The sequence below is a fragment of the Grampus griseus genome, assembly GCF_964374135.1.
Source record: "Grampus griseus genome assembly, chromosome: 9".
Classification (NCBI taxonomy): Eukaryota; Metazoa; Chordata; class Mammalia; order Artiodactyla; family Delphinidae; genus Grampus; species Grampus griseus.
The window spans coordinates 55,226,262-55,244,946 of record NC_139003.1 but is presented as its reverse complement, the minus strand read 5'-3'; the positions used below and the strand labels follow the sequence as shown (position 1 = coordinate 55,244,946).

The 18,685-nt window shown below is 34.3% G+C and overlaps 1 protein-coding gene across 1 annotated transcript in view; it reads right to left on the bottom strand.

Moving 5' to 3' along the window:
• Positions 1-18,685, bottom strand: part of AKAP9 (A-kinase anchoring protein 9) — a 144,784-nt gene that overhangs the window by 105,401 nt on the left and 20,698 nt on the right. Inside the window, exons 2-7 of the mRNA XM_082661502.1 lie at positions 17,017-17,271; positions 9,183-9,227; positions 3,254-3,307; positions 2,716-2,886; positions 1,772-1,927; positions 933-1,130 (exon numbers count right to left, since the gene is read on the bottom strand). Of these exons, the coding sequence (XP_082517628.1) occupies positions 933-1,130; positions 1,772-1,927; positions 2,716-2,886; positions 3,254-3,307; positions 9,183-9,227; positions 17,017-17,271 (879 nt within the window). The remainder of the gene's footprint in view (positions 1-932; positions 1,131-1,771; positions 1,928-2,715; positions 2,887-3,253; positions 3,308-9,182; positions 9,228-17,016; positions 17,272-18,685) is intronic.

The following is an 18,685-nucleotide window of genomic DNA, read 5'->3' as shown; positions in this document are numbered from 1 at the left end:
TGGCAACTACTTGGGGGGAAGGCACCCTTAGGCAAGTCAGTTAACACTTCTAACCCTCATTTCTCTTTTGAAAACTAAACAAAATATAATCTACCAGGATGTTTTCTTAGGATTTAATATTATAATCTATATGATATGCACAACACTGTAAATGAAATATACTTCAATAAAATTAAAAAATAAAATATAGTGGAAAGAGCAAAAAAAAATCTATATGATATGTACGTGTGTGTGCATGTATGTATGTGTATATATATCCCCTGGGAGCACTGAATAAGTGTTCCAGGCAACTTTATAACACATAACTATCATGAATAAAGAGAATCTGTATTTTTAAAATCCATGAAACTTCATTTTGCCATGAAAATATTTTCAGAATTTCATAACCATGGCTAAAATGAGTAGAAACATCTCTAGATGTAAAAGAAAAAAACGATAGAAGTTCTGGTTATAAATGTAGATTCTCCGGAGAACTCAATTTAACATAGGCCGATCACTTTCAAAGAACTCAGTAATGAGTATTATCCTTCCCCCACCCCAAATATTTATTTATTTAGGCTGCGCCAAGTCTTAGTTGCGGCACTCGAGATCTTCGTTGCGGCATGTTTAGCTACGGCATGTTTAGCTGCGGCATGTGGGCTCTCAGTTGCGGCATGCATGTGGGACCTAGATCAAACGTGGGCCGCCTGCATTGGGAGCGTGGATTCTTACCCGCTGGACCACCAGGGAAGTCCCAATGAGTATAATCTTAAAACCTATTACTGGAAGACTCCCAACTGCTTTTGAAATAAATTATTTTACATGCTTAAAGAACTTTTCTTAATTATGAAACTTTCTGATTCATGTGTGTAACAAAAAGATAAACACTAGGATGAAAAACTTTAAAATTAATTGTAAAGCTGATGCACATTGGCTGACTTCCTTAAACATACCGTTTCATATGCTCTAATTTTCTCTTGCAAGAAACTAATTTGCATTTTGAAGTCTTCTTTCTTTTTGTGATAATCTTCTAACAGATGGTCTTGTTCTTCCAGCTGTTGCTGATGAGTGAGGATCTGTTGTTTGGCTTGTAGTAAATCTGCAGCTGTGCTACTATGAGTGCTGTTTCTCAGAGTTTCACTAGCCTGTAACTTGAAAATAGAAAGAAACCCCAAAGTATTAAATTCTTCAGTGAGTACACTACGGAAGAGACATTCTTTGGGGGGTGTTACTCGGCTCATAGTTGCTCTCTGGGAACTGTACTGGATTCACAGGCTTGAGACCCCAGCAAACATGCTGCCATAGCTGATCAGATGAGTATGATTACATTACCTAAGCTGATAAATTCCTCCCTTACCTAAAATTATTTTCTGTTACTTGTCAACAGAAACCTTAATTAATACAATCAGATTCCTATGGCTCTAATTAAAGGTAAGTGGAATATATTCAGTCTAGTGACCGTTTCAGAACCTAACTAAAATGAAATCATACCAGGGTTGACAAAGGTTGGATGTTAACTACAGGTTAATTTCTGCAAAAATCCACCTTATCGGACTTACAAGATTTTAAAATACAGATGAGGAAGAAGTACAAAGAAAATAATAGCACAAAACCACTCAAGGAGTATGAATTAAATTCCTGGTTAACATAACAAGTATTTACTAGTTTTTTCAAAATAATACATAATAAGCAAATGGCTTTTAAATATTTATCTGTTCTGGAAAATATAAGAAAATTTTTTAAAATTCGTTCCTAAAAATTTAATAAATTTTGTTCTATTAGTAATACTTACATGCTGGAATTGAATCTGTAATTTTTGACTCTGTTCTGTCAACTCTAAAAATTCTCTCATTGTCTCATCCTTTTCTCTTCTCGCTTGTTGTAAATTAGCAGTGAGTTGGGTTATGATGCCATCTCTCTGTTTAATGGCAGCTTCAAATTCTTGCAACTAAAAAACATCAGTGAAAATTAAATGTGCTATATTTAATTTTTAACAAAATTAAGTATTAGTACAGCTAACTTCTTCAAAAATACGCTATTCAAAATGCATTGGCAGAATTATCACAATCTGTAAGCATATTTGAAAGCTATTATCTTGCGGGAATTAGTTTTACTTCCAAATCAACTTTTAAAAAACCATCTGAACTAGGGAACAAAATACATTAGATTTGACTTATCCATATATCTACTTCTAGAAGGACAAGTGTCTTTATATTTAGGGATGCTCCAATGTTTGTAGGCATTACCATCATAGGCATGTTTAATCCTTACTTGTTTCTAAAGAAGATGAAACTGAAATATATTCTGTCATCCTTATCAATGTCTTATTTCACCTTGTTTTCATAACTGACTGCCACAAACAACAGATGTTACTTTAACCACAAGAAGTTACTTACAAAGACTGGCTGACATTTTTAATGAGTTTAAGTCAATATACTGACTGATGTGGTATGCAACATAATTTTCTCTCAGGCTGCTTACAAAAACATCTATCCCTACTGAAGTGATGTCAGTCTAGCTATCTCATAAAGTTAAAAAAAAGATCTCATTATATTAGCCTTGTTAAAGGACTAGTTTTAAGCGATGTTGTTTATGATATGTATAAGGACAAATATTATGAGGTGACTTGAAGTTACCATTTTAAAAAACCCATCTTTAAAGAATGTACCTATACTATCATTCAAATTTCCTATTTTTGTTTTGTAACAAACCAAAAGCCACATAAGGTAAACACACCTGCTTCAGTCCTTCAGTCCCACAGGTGGCCCTCATTTCTTCTAGTTCTCTGTTTAGCTCTTCAATCTCATGTTGTTTCCCAGCCAATTCATTTTCCATCATCTCTAGGTGGGTCTGATTGTACTGTGCTCCATGTTCAGAATAAGAATCATCAACAACAAATTCTTCTTCCTAAACCAATCCAGATTTTTAATAATTCAGTACTAGCAACATTCCCTCAGGAAAAGGGATTCAAAATCTGAATCCTACAGCAAAGTCTAATTTTAAACATCACTCATCACCTGAGAGTTTACTGGCATGACAACCTACTTTGTTGCTAATGTGATATATATACCTCAAGAGCAAAAACAAGATATCTGCAAATTCAGTTACAATTGAGTTTTATACCAAAAGGTGGATAATTTTGTTTTGTTACACATTAAAAGCATTTAGAAATCACACAATGAAAGAAGTACATACAGGGAGAAGCTTTGTTAGTAACCAAATGGTTTTAAATAGAATAAAACATTAGTATAATGAGTAGTTTTAAATACTGTACCCTTAATAAATTTGTAGGCTTTCCTGTTCTCGCCACAAAACTGCAACCATTTACCTGTATAAAAACAATTTCCTGAAATATTATGGTTTTAGAATTTTATTTAAAGCTAACAATTATATTTGTGCTAACTGTACTCATGCTTTTCTTATGCCTAAGGAAAATGCCTCATTGGCAAAAACAGATATAGTGATTAAATTTAAACATCTAAAAGACATTATGACCATTTCAAATGCCAAAGAATTCCTCATACATTTGAGTGCTTACAATGCAAAAGACACTGTGCTATACATTTTCATTTAAGTGAATTAAGGTTCTAAGTACAGTTTCTCTTTTGTCTTCAGAAGAATAACTATAAACCTCTAGTTACAAGATCCTCCTCTACAAAACACTGCCTTAAAATCATTTAAATAATTGTTTTTTGATTAAGCCCTATTCATTTTAAAGTAAAACTGTTTACTGATGTAAATCTATTGAAGGTTGGCAAGCAGGTGAAGAAGTAGGAGGAGATGTCAAGAGCTGAGGAAAACTCCTCAAGAACTTTCCCCTGAGGGTACTATGATAGCCATGCCAACTCTGACAGATGTGGAGATTTTCCAGAATACAGATGTCTCTATCACAGACATTTTGTGGTAGGACGCAGGAGGTTGGCAGAATATGTCTCTGGGGTTGACCTGGTGGGAGATTAATTTCAGATCAATTAATCTACTCAATAATACCTTCCTTCCCCCTAACAGCAAACAAGTGAATTTCATTCCTGTTTATGTTTAATTTCTCACAATTCTGTTAACAGAATCCAAGATAATGAAGTTTTTACTGTTGAAATACACAGAATAGAATAACTTAGAATTAGGATTAGGTTGATATGGATCACACCACTTTAAAAATGAAGATCCTAATTAAGAGTTCTTTCCAGAGTTTGATTCCTTTTTTTTCCCCCAAGGATAATTTCAAAAATCAAAGCTTAAAATTAAAAAAAATTTTCACCTTTATGGCAACACATTATTAGAATTTGTGAAAACTATTAAAACACAGCAATACTAACTCTATTAAGATTATTAATAAAGTCACTTGCAATAACTTTCAAATTAAATTCTAAATTTCAATTAGCTTTTCTTTTTTTTTTTCCAATTAGCTTTTCTTGATTTTGAAATGAAGCACTTTGATAAACATCTACTAAACTTCTCCTTTAGGGTAACAGTATAATGAAATGGATTTTATGAATATTTTCAAATATCATATTAAACAAAGGATATTCCTTTAAGTAGTGATGATATCACTTACATAAATTAGTTATCTATTTATAATAATTGAATCTAACACATTAAATAGCCAACATTCAGCTTAACTTTTCTCTAAGTTGAGCACATTTTACACTTGAGCAAGTCATATGTATTGGCTTCTTAAAATACTACATGACTGTTTTCAAAACTTAATTGTTATTATAATAAATATTAAAATCTTGTCAATATTAACAGATCTTAAAAATTTAATATCATGTAAATAGGTAATAAGAGATTATACACCAGAACTAAACTATATTTCAAAGTTAGAAAAGAAACAGATTAGGATCATTAATAGTTAGCAATAAATGATTATATTTTTTAATCTAGATAATTACTTCACTGATACCTAACAGGTAGAGCATTTATCTCATCTTCTTACACTAGCGTTTTAACACAATACTTGATAAACCATAATATGAAGGCACATTAATAGCTTGAAACATGAAGATTAGATGAACAGACTCCTCCAACTGAAGAAACCTTAACTTTACTTAATATTGTTCTTTACTGTGGCATTTTTCAAAGTCATTTAACCTTTAGACTATACTAATATAGTCTTTTTGAATTCATAATTTACTCAATCTGTGTAGACAACTTGAAGATTTGGGAAAGTACAAATAAGGTACATTCTAAATTTTAAAATGTTCTCTAGAGTAAGTATCATTTCCTAAAAATACTGCTATTCAGAAAGAATCAGAGGAAAGATGACTCTTATTTTAAAAATCATAAAATGTTCTTCACACAAAAACTTTTCCTTTCAGTGGACATCAGTTCAAAAACACAGAAGAACAACTATTTATGATTAACACCTTATCCATATTATACTTAATTTGGCAGTATGTACAAAAATATTAATAATGGATGTTTTAATAAAAAATAAGAAGAATCTAATAGTTCATAAAGTTCATAAAAATTATAGGAGTTCAGTGTGCCTAGCTGACTCCTGGAATTAGAGCCAAGAAACTAATGAAGTTAAGATCATTCATTCAAAGTCAAAGTTAAGTATCAAGCACCATGTTGTATACCTTCAATATATAAGCTGAGACAGGGAGGGAGAAAATGAAAATAAGGTGAAGTTAAAAAGAAGAAAGAAAGAAACCCAAGTCAAAGTTGAAAAGCTAAGTTTACGTTACTTAATAGCTGGCTATAGGCTATGTCTCCAACTCCAGCCAGTCACTTCATAAATGTCGTGAGTCCTGTAAGTGACTTGGTTAAGAAGTTCTGAATAATCAGTTGAAGTCCATAAAAAGACTGTATGCCCTATTATCATTTCATCTTTCTATACATAGCAAAGCATATTTATTTACTTGTCTTACCTCTGTATGTTGCCTGTAGCATTTCCAACTTTCCCCAAATAACCCTGCTCTAATGGTATCGATAAAAATATTTTATGTAAATATGGTATTTTAGATATGAAATGTCCCTTCACCAAGAACTGAAAAGATTATGTATAATTTAAATTAACTCGTAAGAAGTGTATTTTTTATTTAGTCTGATTTCTCTAGTATACATAATTGGATATATTTTTATACAGAACAGATCTTCGGGAGATCACAGGATAAAATTATCTGACTAATCCTTTCTAGACCTGAATCCATTTTTTAATCCAAGGGGTATACTAGCCACAGAAGTCAAGAACATTAAGCACATACCGTATCTATCAAAATAAAATTTCTAAACTAATTGCTAATTAAACATAGAATCAGAATCCGAAATCCTTCTGAGAATAAATTGTTGAAAGAATTCTCATCACTCATTTGTTTCATATAAACTTAGTGTGAAGAAAAGCATACATCTAGTGAAGCACAGTAAAAAAACCCACAAGCTTTGCTGATCGTTTTTTATATATCAAACATCATACTAAAATTACCAAATAACCCTCAAAACTACCCTGTGATATAGATATTATTTCCCCCATTTTACAGGTAAGGAAACTGTATTTCAGTGTTTAAGTGATGTGTCCAAATTCATCCTGCTCAGAGGTGAATAAGCTGAAATTTGAAAATAGGACTTTCTGGCTCCAAAGCCCCTTCTCTTTTACATCACCTTATTTCCCTATGTACCAGAAAAATGACAGTGATATTTAGACAAAATACAAGATAATTATGTGTCTTATGATTAAAACCATGTAATTTTGAAATTTTAAGAATATTCAATTGCAAACCAGAGCAGCCAAGACTGTTATACTTCATAAATCTGTTATTTGTAGTGAAGTTATATGTGTTGCCTAGAAAGGAATTTCATTTTAGAGGTCCCTTAAGAGTTCTAATATGAAGAGTATTACAGTGTGAGATTTACTCCTTGTTTATTTTTTTATTTTTATTGAAATATAGTTGACTTAGCATGTTGTGTATTCTTTGGTTTATAAATTTGACCTACTGAAGATTTTTCTGCCTCCTAAGACTGTGAATATGGCTTAGAAGTCCCCTGAAATTCTAGCTCAGTCAAACCAGTCCAACGTCATTAAATCAAGTAGGTAAAGACCCAAAACTAGTCCAGAGTATCATGGATTGAAGCAGTACCCATTTTAGCAATCTTCATGAGACATCATAAAATATTTCACAGACTATCAATTTTATACTATTTTCTATACACATAGTAAAATATGTAAATTTCTCAAAGTATAATCCATTTTGAATCTAGGCCCAAAATGGATAATATTAGAAGGATTATGATTCAAATCTGGTCAAATCTGTCAAAGATTATTTCATAACTATCTTTCAACGTTACCTTCAAAATCACTAATTTTTTCAACTTACAAATCAGCTAATCAATTGAATTTTTGTGACCACTGTTAGAAAGAGAAAGTATCAGAGGACTGGTCACATAGTAAAGTATCTTTTCCTGAAAGTTTGGTTTAAAAAAATATGTATGTATGAATACCTATATATTACTCATGTGCACAATTATTCATGTATACAACTATACACATATATGTAATACATATGTAAATATATAAAATTACATACACACATATACATAAAATATATTTCTTATTGTTAAATCATGGACAACATGCTTTGTTTTTTAATTCGTATTACTCTTTTTTTAAAAAAATAAATTTATTTGTTTATTTATTTTTGGCTGCATTGTGTCTTCACTGCTGCGCACAGGCTTCCTCTAGTTGCAGCACGTGGGCTTCTCATTGCGGTGGCTTCTCTTTGTGGCACAGTATGGGCTCTAGGCACGTGGGCTTCAGTAGTTGTGGCATGCGGGCTCAGTAGTTGTGGCTCGCGGGCTCTAGAGCACAGGCTCAGTAGTTGTGGCGCATGGGCTTAGTTGCTCCATGACACGTGGGATCTTCCCAGACATGGGCTTGAACCCGTGTGCATTGTCAGGACAGCTTCTTAACCACTGAACCACCAAGGAAGACCTGGACCACATGCTTTAACTTTTATCTGTAGGACTTATATTTAAAATTATTTGTACTTCATTTTGAAACACATCATATTTACTAGATATCACAATAAAAATTTAAAATATAAATTTTAACCAAATTTCATAGGCATGTATTAGACGGTCTGATCTGTAGCCACTTGGATTATAAAAAAAATTCACTTTGGTATAAAGAAAAAAAAATGCATTTGTGGAATCCTGGGCTGCCCAAAAGTCACCAGTAGTTCAAATGCCAAACCATCTTAAACTTCAATCAAAAAAGACAAGCTCTAAGAATTAAAGTATTATGGAAGAGAAAAGCAATGTTTTCATATCTAAGCCCCAAATTTAAAGTCACAAGTGCAGATTCTCTGAATTGCAAGCTGTAATTTTAAACTGAGATACTTCCCATAAAGGCAAATTTATGTAGCCTAAACTGGGAACTAATTTATTTATTTAACGTTGGTTAATTATTTCCCTGACCAGATCACTAATAAGTATATTCCCAGCTTTTAAACACATTAAACTTTTGAAGTGTAAAAGTTTTCACTCCCATTAGCAATCCAAAACAGTAATAAGTTCATTTAAGTACATGAAGCTTTTTTTTCTTTCCTAATAGACACCTACAATAAATCAAAACTTATAGAATACACTGAATTGTTGAACCATTCAAAGTAAAGTTTTCCATGTCCTCAAATACTGGACCAAAAAAAATGACAATCATATCTAAAAGAATAAAAAAAAGATAAAATGACATACACTTATTAACACAAAAAGAAGGTATTTCCAAAAGTGTCCAATGCCCACGTTAGCTTTTATCACCTAAATTAAAAATCACTACTGCAACATTAATTTCAATAAATGAATTTATGTAATTAACTAGAATTCAAGCAGTTGTAAAAAGCATTACACAAAATATAATACCCTATAATATGAAATGTTTACTGTGTTAAATATGGACACCTTATATCATGTATCCTAGAAACCCAATTTCAAACACTTTCCTAGAAACTAAAACAAGGCCTCAATCTAATTAAGGACCAACTTATTCAAACAGATTTAAGACTTTAGTTAATAATCTGAAAAAAAGATATGTCAGAAAAATATAAACTTCAGGTTTTCTAGGTCATTTACATTACATCATACTGTGCTATATTCTTATTATATTTATAAAAACATAAAGCATGTGAGTTGCAAGTAATAAAGTACTAATAATCAACAGTAATTTCAAAAATATATGAAATGTCAATCACAGTGTTACTTATCCTTACCTCTGAACTACAGTCATCTGCTGTGGTTGAAATTTCACTTTCCGGCTAAAACAGAAAGTAAAAACTGATTATATTAAAGCCCTTCTACTGCGTCCCCTCTCCAAATATTGTACTTTATTAGCCCATTATTATTGGTAACTTATGATAGAAAACTCAAAAAATATTACTAAAAAACAGGCAAAAAATTATTAAAATTCTTTTAAAATTCCACTCTGATTATGAATCACAATGGCTAAATAACACATCTAAAATTTATCACTAGGCAGTTTTCTAAATATAAAAGTATCAAGAAGTACTTTCACACAGGGTCTTTTATACACTACAAATCATTTGTAAGACAAAAGCACCAAAAAAGATATCATCCCTCTAATTCTTACATCTCTTTTAAATAAAATAAAGTCTTAAACTGTTACTCCAAAAAGTTCAATTTCTTTAAAATGAAGAATCATCAAATTTTGGTGCTAGAAAAGTAGCAACAACTTGAAGAAAATTACCAACCTCTGTTGTTATTAACACTGTTGCAGCTTACAAAAAACTTTCAAAGACATTCTTGCTTCATCCTTACATCCCTGGGATTTGGGTATGAAGTGAGTGGCTTTTCTAAGCTTCCCTCAGCTTAGAAGTACTAGGAAGAGTCAAAGAGGAAACCTAAATTTTCACTGCTTTCACTGTTCACATGCTCTCATCAAATCTAAGAATCTAATTTTACAAGCGAAAAAAGAGACCCAGATAATTCATTTTTTCACTCAACAAATATGAACGATATATGAACCCAATATAGAAGCAACTACATAAAACAAATACTAACGGACATAAAGGGAGAAATTGAAGGAAATATAATAATAATAGGAGACTTTAACACCCCTCTGACATCAATGGACAGATCTTCCAGACAGAAAATCAATAAAGCAACAGAGATCGTAAATGACACAATAGAACAGTTAGACTTAATTGCTATTTTCAGGACATTACATCCCCCCAAAACAGACTACATTCTTTTCAAGCACACACGGAATATTCTCTGGGATAGACCACATACTAGGACACATGACGAGCCTAAACAAATTTAAAAGAATAGAAATTATTTCAAGCATCTTTTTTGATCACAACAGCATGAAAGTAGAAATCAACTGCAGAGAGAAAAATGAGAAAAAATGATTACAGGGAAACTAAACAATATGCTACTAAAAAACTAATGGCTCAACAATGAAATTAAAAAAATACCTTGAGACAAATGACAATGAAAACACAACCATACAAAAGCTATGAAATGCAGCAAAAGCAGTCCTAAGAGGGAAGTTCATAGTGACACACAACTTGCTCAAAAAACAAGAAATTTCTCAAATCAACAACCTAACCTACCACCTAAAAGAATTAGAAGAAGAAGGAAAAGCAAAACCTAAAGTCAGCAGAAGGAAGGAAATAATAAAGATCAGAGAGGAAATAAATAAAACAGAAATTTAAAAAACAATAGAGGACTTCCCTGGTGGCGCAGTGGTTGAGAGTCTGCCTGCCGATGCAGGGGATACGGGTTCGTGCCCCGGTCCGGGAAGATCCCACACGCTGCGGAGGGGCTGGGCCCGTCAGCCATGGCCGCTGAGCCTGTGCGTGTGGAGCCTGTGCTCCGCAATGGGAGAGGCTACAACAGTGAGAGGCCTGCATACACCCCCCCCAAATAAAATAAAATAAAATAAAACAAAATAAAACATAGAAATAATCACCAAATAAAAATCACCAAATCAAATAAAAACCAAGAGCTGGTGTTTTGAAAGGAAAAAATCGACAAACCTCTGGCAGGGATCACCAAGAAGAAAAGAGGACCAAAATAAAATAAGAAATGAAAGAGGAGAAATAACAACCAATACCACAGAAATACAAAAATCCATAAGAGAATACTATGAACAATTATGTGCCAACAAGTTGGACAACCTAGAAGAAATGGACCAGTTTCTAGAAACATACAGCCCACCAAAACTGAATCAAGAAGAAATAGAGAATTTGAACAGACTGATCACTAGAAGTGAAACAGAATCTGTAATTTTAAAAAACTCCCTTCAAACAAAAGTCCAGAACTGGATGGCTTCACTGGGAGATTACTAAACATACAAAGAAGAACTTATATCAATCCTACTCAAATTCTTCCAAAAGATTAAAGGGGAGGGAAAACTCCCAAAGTCATTGTATGAAGCCACTATCACCTTGATACCCAGACCAGACAAAGATACCACAAAAAAAGAAAACTACCATACAATATTTTTGATGAACATAGATGTGAAAATCCTCCACAAAATATTAGCAAACCAAATCCACCAACACATTAAAAAGGATCATACGGGCTTCCCTGGTGGCGCAGTGGTTGAGAGTCGGCCTGCTGATGCAGGGGACACGGGTTCGTGCCCCGGTCCGGGAAGATCCCACATGCCGTGGAGCGGCTGGGCCCGTGAGCAATGGTCGCTGAGCCTGTGCGTCCGGAGCCTGTGCTCCGCAACAGGAGAGGTCAAACAGTGAGAGGCCCGCGTACCGCAAAACAAACAAACAAACAAACAAACAAAAGGATCATACACCATGATTAAGCTGGATTCATCTGAGGTTCACAAGGATGGTTCAACATATGCAAATCAATCAATGTGATACACGACATCAACAGAAGAAAAGACAAAAACCACGTGATCATCTCAATAGATGCAGAAAAAGCATTTGATAAAATTCAACATCCATTCTTTTTTAAGAATTTAAAAAATTTTTATTTTATATTGGAGTATAGTTGATTAACAATGTTGTGTTAGTTTCAGGTGTACAGCAAAGTGATTCAGTTATACATACACATGTATCTATTCTTTTTCAAGTTCTTTTCCCATTTAGGTTATTACAGACTACTAAGCAGAATTTGCTGTGCTATACAGTAGGTCCTTGTTGGTTATCTTATTTTATTATCATTCCACTTTTGTGTTCATGTTATTGAATACAATTAAACATAATGTTTACATCTATAAAATTATCCTGTGTATACACATAAAGAAACATTAAAAAATTCTAATAGGGTTATATATTTTAAATACAGCAGTGTGTACATGTTAATCTCAAGCTCCCAATCTATCCCCCCCCCACCCTTCCCCCTGGTAACCATAAATTCATTCTCTAAGTCTGTGAGTCTGTTTCTGTTTTGTAAATAAGTTCATTTGTATCATTTTTTTAGATTCCACATATAAACAATATCATATGATATTTGTCTTTCTCTGTCTGACTTACTTCACTCTGTATGAAAGACTCTAGGTCCATCCATCATTCTTCTTAATGGCTGAGTAATATTCCATTGTATATATATGTACCACATCTTCTTTATCCATTCAGCTGTCAATGGATATTTAGACTGTTTCCATGTCTTAGCTATTGTAAACAGCACTGCAATGAACACTGGGGTGCATGTATCCTTTTGAACCATGGTTTTCTCCAGATATATGCTCAGGAGTGGGATTACTGGATCATATGTTAGCTCTATTTTTAGTTTTTTAAGGAACCTCCATACTGTTCTTCATAGTGGCTATACCAATTTATATTCCCACCAGTATAGGAGGGTTCCCTTTTCTCCACACCCTCTCCAGCATTTATTGTTTGTAGACTTTGTAATGATGGCCATTCTGACTGGTGTGAGGTGGTATCTCATTGTAGTTTTGATTTGCATTTCTCTAATAATTAGCGATGATGAGCATCTTTTCATGTGCCTCTTGGCCATCTGTATATCTTCTTTGATGAAATGCCTATATAGGTCTCCTGCCCATTTTTTGATTGGGTTGTTTGTTTTTCTGATATTAAGCCATATGAGCTGTTTGTAAGTTTTGGAGATTAATCCATTGTCGGTCACATCACTTGCAAATATTTTCTCCTATTCTGTGCGTTGTCTTTTCGTTTTGTTGACGGTTTCCTTTGCTGTGCAAAAGCTTTTGGGTTTAATTAGGTGTTTTTTTTCTTTTTATTTCCATTACTCTAGGAGACAGATCGAAAAAGATATTGCTGCAATTTATGCCAAAGAGTGTTCTGCGTATGTTTTCCTCTAAGAGTTTTATAGTATCTGGTCTTATGTTTAGGTCTTTAATCCATTTTGAGTTTATTTTTGTGAAATATTCATTCATGATAAAAACTCTTACTAAAGTTGGTATAGAGGGAACATACCTCAACATAATAAAAGTTATTTATCACAAACTCACAGCCAACATTAATACTCATATGATTACCATATGTTCCAGCAATTCCACTCCTGGGCATGTATCTGGAGAAAACTCTAATTGGAAAGGATACGTGCACCCCAATGTTCAAAGCAGTACTATTTACAATAGCTAAGACACAGAAACAACCTAAGTGTCCATCGACAGATGAATGGATAAAGAAGATGTGATATAAAATGGACTATTACTCAGCCATAAAATAAAGAAATAATGCCATTTGCAGCAACATGCATGGACTTAGAGATTATCATAGTAAGTGAAGTAAGTCAAACAGAGAAAGACAAACATCATATGATATAACTTACATGTGGAATCTAAAAAAAATGACACAAATGAACTTATTTACAAAACAGAAACAAACTCACAGACGTAGAAAACAAACTTATGGTTACCAAAGAGGAAAGGCAGGGAGTGATAAATTAGAACTTTGGGATTAGCAGATACAATCTACTATATATAAAATAGATAAACAACAAGATCCTACTGTATAGCACATGGAACTATATTCTATATCTCGTAATAAACCCTTGTAATAATGGAAAAGAATCTGAATAAGTACATATACATATATATGGATGCATATATATACAAAAGTATATGTATATATACTTATAACTGAATCACTTTGCTGTACACCAGAAATTAACACAACATTGTAAATCGACTATATTTCAATTTAAAAACATTAAAAATTTTTTAAAAAGCTGATTCATGGGCCCCACCCAGACCTGCTGAATCAGAATCTACATTTTAAAAAAGATCCCACATGTGATCTGTATATACATGGAAGTCTGAGAAGTATTCCTCCAAAATGGAGAAAGATAATAAAGTACCTGTCCAATGAGCCCCCAAAACTTAACAGAAACAAAAAACAAAAAAATCCCAACCAAACAAACAAAAAAAGCAAAAACCGAAAAAAAAACCAAACAGGAAGCATCACTGTCTCCTTTCTCATCTATACTTACGGGAATTTTATTCAGCACTCAAGATCAAGTTCCAAGTCAACCTCCTCTCTGATGTAGTTATGATGCCAGAACAGAAATAAGCTTACTCCTATTCTAAAATCCTGTAGCAGTGGTTCCTAACTTATGTGGCCCTCTTTTAAATCTAAAACACTTTCATGGGACTTCCCAGGTGGTCCAGTGGTTAAGAATCCACCTGCCAATGCAGGGGACATCGGTTCGATCTCTGGTCTGGGAAGATACCACATGCCATGGGCAACTGAGCCAATGTGCTGCAACTACTGAGCTTGCACACTGCAACTACTGAAACCGGTGTGCTCTAGAGCCTGTGTGTCGCACCTACTGAGCCCACACGCTGCAACCACTGAAGTCTGCACACTCTGGGGCGCACGTGCCACAACTACTGAGCCTGCATGCTGCAACTACTGAGCCTGCATGCTGCAACTACTGAAGCCCGTGCGCCTAGAGCCTGTGCTCAGCAACAAGAGAAACCACCGCAATGAGAAGCCTGTGCACTGCAACAAAGAGTAGCCCCCACTCGCCACAACTAGAGAAAGCCTGTGTGCAGCAATGAAGACCCAGCGCGGCCAAAAAAAAAAGCCAAAAAAAACCCACTTGCATGATGCAAGTCCTTACGGTTCGCTCACTTATTTATTCTTTTAAATGGCTACTGATTAAATGCATATCGTGTACCAAGAACTGTGCTACTGAGGATAAAATGGTGAACAAGACACTCTGCACTTGAAATGCTAAAATTCCAGTGAAAGCCCAAGTATTGATTTGTTAGGCAGAAAATGAAAATAAAAACATCTTCAAATCAAATCAAGCACCACGGTTACTATATTGTATTATACAAAAGATCTAGATTTCAACAAAAAATTACAAATACAGGGCTTCCCTGGTGGCACAGTGGTTAAGAATCCACCTGCCAATGCAGGGGACACGGGTTCAAGCCCTGGTCCGGGAAGATCCCAAATGCCGTGGAGCAACTAAGCCCGTGTGCCACAACTACTGAGCCTGCACTCTAGAGCCCACGCGCCACAACTACTGAAGCCCGCGTGCCTAGAGTATGTGCTATGCAACAAAAGAAGCCACCGCGATGAGAAGCCTGCACACCGCAATGAAGAGTAGCCCCTGTTCTTTGCAACTAGAGAAAGCCCACTTGCAGCAAAGAAGACCAATGCAGCCAAAAATAAATTTTTTAAAAATTACAAATACACAAAGAAAAAGGAAAGTATGGCCCATACACAAGAAAAGCAGTAGTCAGTAGAAACTGTCCCTGAGGAAACATAGATATTGGACTTAATAGACAAAGATTTTAAATTAGCTATTTTTTAAAAAGTCAAATAAATGAACGAAATAATGTCTAAAAAACTAAAGAAAATTATAAGAACAATGCCTCGCCAAATAGGGAATATAAAAAAAGAAAGAATTTATAAAAGAACTGAAGAGAAATTCTGGAGTTAAAAGTAAAGTAACTGAAATGTAAAATTTACTAGAGGGGCTAAACAGGAGATCTGAGGAGGAAGAAGAATCAGAGCAAACTTCAATATACTTCAACTGAAATTATCCAGTCTGAGAAAAAGAAAAAAGAATTTAAAAAAAATGAACAGATCATCAAAGACCTGTGCAACAAACATACTAATTTAACATATGAATAAGGGAGACTCAGAAGGAGAGGAAAGGGTCAGAAAGAATATTCAAAGATATGATGGCTGAAAACTTCCCAAAGTTGATGAAAAACATTAATCTATGTATTCAAAATGTTCAAAAAACTCTAAGAAGGAAAAACTCAGATCCACTTTTATGATGAATAGCAAATCTCTATGACATTTCTGACTCTTGACTAAAGCTCAAATCCCTATATATCTAAATCCTATTTCCACCTAAATATGCCAGGGCACAATCCAAATGATAATTTTTTGCCTTGTACAACACTCTTCCTCCTAAGCATCCCATTGTTCTCTACTCCTGGTCTTGGTAGCTCCACCATCCCACCACCACCCAATCGACTCTTAACTTGTCCCTCATCTCCTTATTCTTGAAATTTCCATCATTAACGGGAGGAAGAAAATTAGCAATTATTGCGGAAAACTTTCTATGGGCCAGGTACAGCCTCCCTCTGTTCACCATTACCACCATCCTATCCCGATCACTTTGAGATCCATTTAAAACTAAACTACTTAAGGTTTCCAAATCACATCACACTGTTTCATGTCTTTGAGAATGCTGATTCTTTAGCATGGAGGTTGTCTGCCCTACTTCTTTGCCTCTAGCTAACTCTAACTTACACCTCAAGACTTGGTTCTCTTCCTGGAAACTTTCCCAAATAACACACACAAGACTGATTTGGGCATTCCCCCAAATCATGGTACTTTAGGGCACCATGTGCATTGTTGCTAGCATGGCTCTAATCAAGGTACACAGCCTATCTTACATCCACCTTCCACACCAGAGTGACTTTCAAGGATAGAGACTGTCATATTTATCTTTGTATCCTTGGTGCTCAATCTTTGGTGTAATACAGCTGCTCAGTAAGTGTTTGTTAAATCAAGCTCACAAAAATCGCATAGGGTGCTAATGAGTGTTGTCATTACAACAACTTTACACTTAGAATGCTAGTATTTAAAAATCTGGATGAATACTTACTTCAACAGAGAAGACCTGGTCATGTTTAACTATTTCTCCACTGTGTAGAGTTCTCATTATTGTGGATTCAGGAGTCACAGCTGAGCCTAATCTCTGAGAACTATTTGTGCACATCTCATCACTCTGTGACTGCTCAATATTCACAGCATGGTATGCTGACATGTCATGTTTACCACTTGAAGTTTTCCTCTTTTTCTTCTGCTTCTTAGGATTCTGCCCATCAGATTGAGCTTTCCTTTGTCGAAACTGGGCAAGCTACAGAAAAAAAAAAATCATCGTTATTGTCAAAGATAATTTTTCTTTATAAGCACTAAGAAAAAAGTAGATTTGGAGTCACTTTCTTTAAAAGATCAACCCATCACTAAAATGATGACAAAATAATGGACCATGGTTACTGTGTTTAACACAAAAATGACTACTAAATTGCAAAGAAACTAGGTATTTCTGAATGAATGCTGTTCAAATGTTGAGAAGAACTAAAAATATCATGTCTAAAGAAAATATCATGTCTATTCTACCCGAGAGTTGGGTAGAATAAAAAACAGGCATTCTTATTCACTGTTTGGTAGGAGTATAATCTCTGGATATGAGATTATATGAAAACATAGGAGTTCTAAATGCATTTGCTTTGTGGAATTTCTGCAACTTCCACTTATGTATATTAGTAAATGTAATTATTTCATGCAAAAAGCTTTAGCTATACAAATGATCATTGCAGACTTGTTTATAATGGGAAAAATTATAAATATTTTCAGTATCAAACAGTAGAGCCTCCTCGCCCTTAATCATTTGCATACCATCATCAGGATTTTTGCCATATCCTAGTGTCACCTAAACTTACCAGTTACTTAATATGTTTTAACTAGTGTACTTTTCTTATTTAAATTTATTTTAAAAGGATACTGTCGGGCTTCCCTGGTGGCGCAGTGGTTGAGAGTCCACCTGCCGATGCAGGGGACGCGGGCTCGTGCCCCGGTCCGGGAAGATCCCACATGCCGTGGAGCGGCTGGGCCCGTGAGCCATGGCCGCTGAGCCTGCACGTCCGGAGCCTGTGCTCCACAACGGGAGAGGCCACAACAGTGAGAGGCCCACATACCGCAAAAAAAAAAAAAAAAAAAAAGGATACTTTCTATTCTTGGCATAAATTAAAAGTATCACTTGTCATTTTTTTAAAAACAAAAACAAAAATGAATACAATGAAAAATAAAACTGTATTATTAAAATTTTAGCTAGATATATTGCTGATGGTTCTAAGAGAAACAGGCAAGTGTTAGAGGGGTGCTAAGGATCTGTAAGTATCAGACTTTTGGCTTATAAGGAACCTGGTTAAAGAAACCTGGAAAAGTAGTAACTTTTTTTTTTTTTTTTACAATACTATCCACTCTTATTTAATATTAGATCAGGATATCACCTAAAATATCTCATCACTACCTGTATCAGAAGATATGGATAACATATTTTGAGCAACACTAGATTAATTCAATTAAAATAATACTAATGCAAACCATTATTAATATTAAAAATATTAATGTAAACCATTATTAATAGTAAATGTTTATACACAACATTAGGTATAATATTGCAATATAACCTTTTTTTTTTTTTTTTTTTTTTTGCGGTACACGGGCCTCTCACTGTTGTGGCCTCTCCCGCTGCGGAGCACAGGCTC